This window comes from Hipposideros armiger, unplaced genomic scaffold (assembly GCF_001890085.2).
Source record: "Hipposideros armiger isolate ML-2016 unplaced genomic scaffold, ASM189008v1 scaffold_170, whole genome shotgun sequence".
In the NCBI taxonomy this organism is placed as follows: domain Eukaryota; kingdom Metazoa; phylum Chordata; class Mammalia; order Chiroptera; family Hipposideridae; genus Hipposideros; species Hipposideros armiger.
The window spans coordinates 2,789,125-2,794,445 of NW_017731520.1; the positions used below are offsets into that span (position 1 = coordinate 2,789,125).

A 5,321-nucleotide genomic window follows, 5' to 3' on the forward strand; every position below is an offset into this window, starting at 1 on the left:
GGACAAGGCTGGGCAATAAATAAATGAATCTTTAAAAGCATCTACGAACCAGAGCAATTTTCTTTTTGAGTCTAATAAGTCCCAAACTAGTAAGGACTATTTAATGGCTGAAGAGAAGCCAGTGGCAACGAAGTTAAATGCAGAATCTGAGACAGAACTAACGGTATTATCAATACAGCGCATCTGCCAAGTTCTAGGTAGCCGGTGCTCAGCCAGATCAGGCTGAACACAGGCGCTTTAAGGGAATCCAAACAAACACTGCAAGTGTCCTGCAAACACACTCACTGCAGAGGGGCTAGCTGGCCGAGTGGTCCCTGAAATGGGAATGGGAAGGAAATGTGAGAAGAAGTGCTGCTGTGAAATAGAAAAAGGACTAGATCACGTTTACTTCAAAACCGGAAGTAACAGTGCAGGACAGTGAGCTCATTACTTTCTGGATCTGTTTGTTATAACTAGGAACTGCTGCCTTCGAAACACTCATTCTTTCAACGCTTGTTTTTGGATTGCCGACTATTTGTCCGGGTGCGACACGTACGCTGATGCACAAGGTTGTCTGCAAAGAAAGAAGCCTTGGTTTCGGCAGTGTTCCTTATGCTTCTTACAAATCCCATTAAATATGGCTTTTGAATCTAAAGAGACATTTTTTCCAAAATGGCAACTTTCTAATGAAGAACGCTTATGTGCACAAATAACACGTCAAAATTTCAGAGGCTCATACAGACTTAGAAACTCTAACTTGCTAATCGATTCCTTCAGTTGCGGTGATATCTACCTCATCCACTGCCTGCGTATTCTCCCCCAAAGTCCATTCTTACACACAGAATTTTTTGAAACATTGAAACAAAGACTTCATCTATTCTTGCATACTAGTCTTAGTAAAATATGGAACAAGTAGCAATTTTTTAATCTGGACATCGAAGACAATTTAAACCAACCCTACTACACAAGTGAAACAGAGGACCTGAATTTTGTGGCGCCCTCAGCGCGTCAGCCAACCTGGGGAGGGGACGCCGCTGCCCGCGAATGAGGCGGCTGGGATCAGTCCGCATCGTCTCTTTGGAAAGGCGCCACCTGAATTTCTTTGGCTATCCTTTCCGCTAAGGTTTTACTGCCTGCAGCAATTACTCTTCGCGACATCAAATCAAATGGTCCACCTAAAATCAGATCAAATATGAAAATGGTTACATCCCGTAACAGAAAAATTCTTATAATGCTAGTATAGCGATATGTACTATGGTCAATCCTAACATTTCAATACTTTTAAAAAGCTACTCTGTCACACAACCATAATATTTAAGCTCTGGCAATACATAAATGAGTTTCTAAGCATCTTTTTTTTAGTAAATACCAGTTTTTGGGGGAGGGGAGTCTTAAGCACACCAGTATAAAAAATGTCACCTTTCTCTTTCTCTTTCTTCTTTTGTGCATTTGTATTATTCTTATAACCTCTTTAATGTTTGGGAATCTAAGGACAAGAAATCTGACTTCAGTGCATTTTTATACCGCGCTTTTTCCCATTTCCTTATTTCTTCGTTGCCTTTCTCCCAGACTATTGGTGAATTCGTTACACCCAGGTTCACCCTTCACTTTTAAAAACGTCACCATCAGTTCAAAGTATTTAAACCTCTCCAGGCCCACGGAAGAAGTCCATCCTCAACGACCAGTCAACATTCAAAGAGCTCTTGGTACAATCTTCAGGTTCAGGAACCTTCTAGACTTTTTCTAGAGCCTCTCAAGAGCCCCTGCTACCCACACTTGAAGAGGTTTGGCCACTTATCATTATGAGCTGAAGTACAGCAAAAATCGAACATTCAAAGGCAAAAGCTACGTAAGAAGGGAAGTCCAGCAGATGTGGAGAGAGCAGCGCCTCGCCGTCCCGTCACTCTACCTGTCACGTCCATCAGCACGCCACCAGCTTCAGTGACAATGATGCCAGCCCCTGCCATGTCCCAGCAGTGGATGCCCATCTCGTAATACGCGTCTGCCGCCCCACTGGCCACAAGACACATGTTAACAGCTGCCGTTCCAACGCCTCGGATCCTAAGAAACAGCGTTCAAAGTGAGATGGGAGAAGAGAATTCTTTCAGATAAGGCCCTCCTCCTTAACTTCGGGTCAGTTTAACTGTTGACTAAGAGAATTTGAACCAATCTAGAGGATGTGCGTAAAAAAAGGTCCTATCTAATTTTAAATTAAAAATACATAAAATCTAATTACCGTGGTGCACTACATAAATGACAAACAATCCTCACGTGGCAATTTAGTAAGATAAACATTAAAACCATGATGTTTTCTGGGAGAAAAACTGAAGAAAATATTCTAATTCTACTATCATGGCACGCGTGTGTATATTCACGCCTGTCTAAACCCAGCAGAAAGGACTATCTTTGGTATCACTAAGATTCGAATTTGCTGCCCTGCTCAGCTGCTTAAACGCTGTAATTTGAAAAAGTTTCTTCTTCAAGTTGTAGCTTTCTTGTTATCAAATTAGGGACACCAGCTTCCAGGTCCACTGTTGTAATGACGATAAACAGGAGACGTGCAGTGCCCAGGAGTGGGCCAGGCACATGAAGAGGCAGCGATAACGAGGAACTATGTTTGTGATGAAATTACCCCCAAATACGCTGCCAGGAAACATGGAAGTAAACAGACACAGTGCACTTCATCTAAACGAGTCCCCAGAACTTAGACAAGGGAAATGGAGCTACAAAGGTTCACTCTGCCTCCTAAATGTCATTTCCTAATTAGAAACCTATGAGACGCAAATTCAAATTAGGAATCTCTTGAGTTTCATTTGTTTTTGGATAAGTAATGGTTCTGAGTTCATACTGAAAACTGAAGAATCAGACGAATGCAGAAGATCCCAGTATCTCTGTGCTTCTCCTTGGTAACACTTCTGAAAAAACCCTGAACTAGAAGTCATGTTTACTTTTGACTCCAGGCAATGGGAACGGATGGTGACAGGTATAACTGCAAGTGACAGGTATAAAGCACTTGCAGCCCTTTCGAGCTAACGTAACCATTTTATTGCCCACCATTCAAGTCCGGGCACCCGACTGACTGGCACTCGGGATGCGGGCTTCCGAACTGTCCTGCACTCCCTCAGGACATCACTCTGGGAGGTTCCGCAGCGACCTGGCAGGGACACGTCTCTCACTTTCCTCATTACTACACAGATCACAGATTTACAGCCCAGAACAAAGTTTGTACAGTGGCACACCACACACTGGTGCCCTGACTCCCAAAGCCAAGCTTAGTATGGGCAAGAGAAGTGTCTGGAAGTCGGGCCCAGTCGCATCGCCATCTAGCTGGGCACTTTCTGGTGGTCACTTCCCGCTCTGAACCCCAGTCAACTCACTTAGGAATAAGGCTGGATTAAACTCACTTAGGAATAAGGCTGGATTATTAGGTGTTCTTGAATCAGGTCTGTCTTATCACTCGGGTGATGCCATTTTCAGGAAAAAAGGTAGGAACAATTGGCAATGAATTAAAATCACAAAAACCTGTGGTTACTCAACAGCTTTATTATTTTTATTTTTCACGCAAATAACTACAATAAAGGTCAGGGAAGTGCTATTTAACTTCGCCCTCAACTATATTAAATTTAAGGACCTCAAACCGCTAGCTTTTCTTGAAATTTAAAAAATATGTGTGTGCAACTATTTAATATTTGCTTTTAATTTTCTGCTTATAAACCTTTCACTACAAAACGACTGAGTTTGGAGGATAAGGGCATTCTGTGTAAATCCCCCTACTACCTTCCCCCCAAAATAAAAATAAAATACAATCAATATGAAGGAGGACCAATAAAACCCACAGGAGCCACACCTTCAGCAATTCTAGGAATCAGAAAACACAAATTCTCAAACTCCCTCTAAGCGGAGGGAAAAACAAACACGAGAACCCTAAGGAGCACTGCAATCTTGTGGATGCGAGAGCTGGGAGAGGAGGCAAGAGGCTCTGATATAAAAAGCAGACGGGGCAGAAGCCCCGGGGGACAGATGAAGCCGCCCCAGGAAAGGGGAAGGCGGGACAGCCACACCATCAGCGTCTGGTGCTTCCCAGCCTGGCTGCAGGGGAGGGGCTGGAAAACACGCAGAGCCAAACCTGGCTGCCGCAGGGAGAATCTGGTAAGATAGAAGAGGTTATTCCACGTCTGTGTGGAATCTAAAAACAAAAACAAAAACCTCTGAGCTCACAGATCCAGAGAACAGATAAGTGGTTGCCAGAGGCAGCGGGTGGGGGTGAGTGGAATGGGTGAAGACAAACTTCCAGTTAGAAACTCAGTCAGCCACGGGGCTAAGGTACAGCATGGTGACTATGGGGAAGATGCTGTGTTGGATCTTTGAAAGTTGCTAAGAGAGATCTTAAAGGTTCTCATCGTAAGAAAAATATTCAGCAACTACGCATAGGGACACATTAACTAGACTTATTGTGGTGATCACTTTGCAATATATACAAATATGGAATCATTATGTTGTTCATCTGAAATTAATATATGTCAATTATACCTCAGTAAAAAAGAGAGGGGGTATCTCTTGGAGACAATGAAGAAAGAGTTGGAACTAAAAAAAGAAAAATTAAGGATCCTGCAGAAATGAAAGAGAAACAAGACATGCCAGCCGCCCTCCACCCTTAACAGATATTCATACAAGAAAATGCACAGAAGGCAGAGCTGACAGACTAAGGATCAGGATTCCTAAAACCAGAAACCCTGATCACACAATGAACAGAAATGGAAAAAGGTTTCCTCCACACGAAACATCAGACATTGCTAATAATTAGTATATGGCTTCCACCTACATAAATTAAGAGCTGTCGAAGTTGCCAGGGGAAATACAGAGAAACACACTGAAAATTCAAGACTTGAACATACACTCTCAGTATATGAGACAGGTCAAGTCGACAAAAAAATAAACAACATAATTAGGCAGATCTTCTAGCACTGTATCAAACATTACACCCTGATAGAGGGTATACTTTTTGCCAGTGCGTATGCAACTTTCATAAAAATTGATCATGTACTAGGGCACAAAAGAAAACATTAGTCCCATAAAGGAGATTTATAACAATGTAATAAAACTACAAATTAAAAATGAAATAAAAACACAGAAAGCATCTCCTTGTGGAAATTCCAGAACACCACTCTTGAGTGAAAGGGGAAATAAAAACAGAAGTTCCAGGTTTTGTGAAAAATCACTATCATGAAAACACTACATATCCGAATATGGGATACATTTAAAGCAGTGGTCAGATAAAAAGTCACAGCCTAAATACTTACATCAATAAAAATCAAAGAATAAAAATAAATTCTCTACTCAAA

At 42.0% G+C, this 5,321-nt stretch overlaps 1 protein-coding gene across 1 annotated transcript in view; it reads right to left on the reverse strand.

Annotated features, from left to right (window-relative positions):
* Positions 1 to 442: 442 nt before the first annotated feature.
* Positions 443 to 5,321, reverse strand: part of IMPA1 (inositol monophosphatase 1) — a 20,846-nt gene continuing 15,967 nt past the window's right edge. The window contains exons 8-11 of the mRNA XM_019651939.1: positions 4,106 to 4,165; positions 3,034 to 3,166; positions 1,889 to 2,040; positions 443 to 1,154 (exon numbers count right to left, since the gene is read on the reverse strand). Coding sequence (XP_019507484.1) covers positions 1,039 to 1,154; positions 1,889 to 2,040; positions 3,034 to 3,166; positions 4,106 to 4,165 — 461 coding nt within the window. The 3' untranslated portion in view covers positions 443 to 1,038. The remainder of the gene's footprint in view (positions 1,155 to 1,888; positions 2,041 to 3,033; positions 3,167 to 4,105; positions 4,166 to 5,321) is intronic.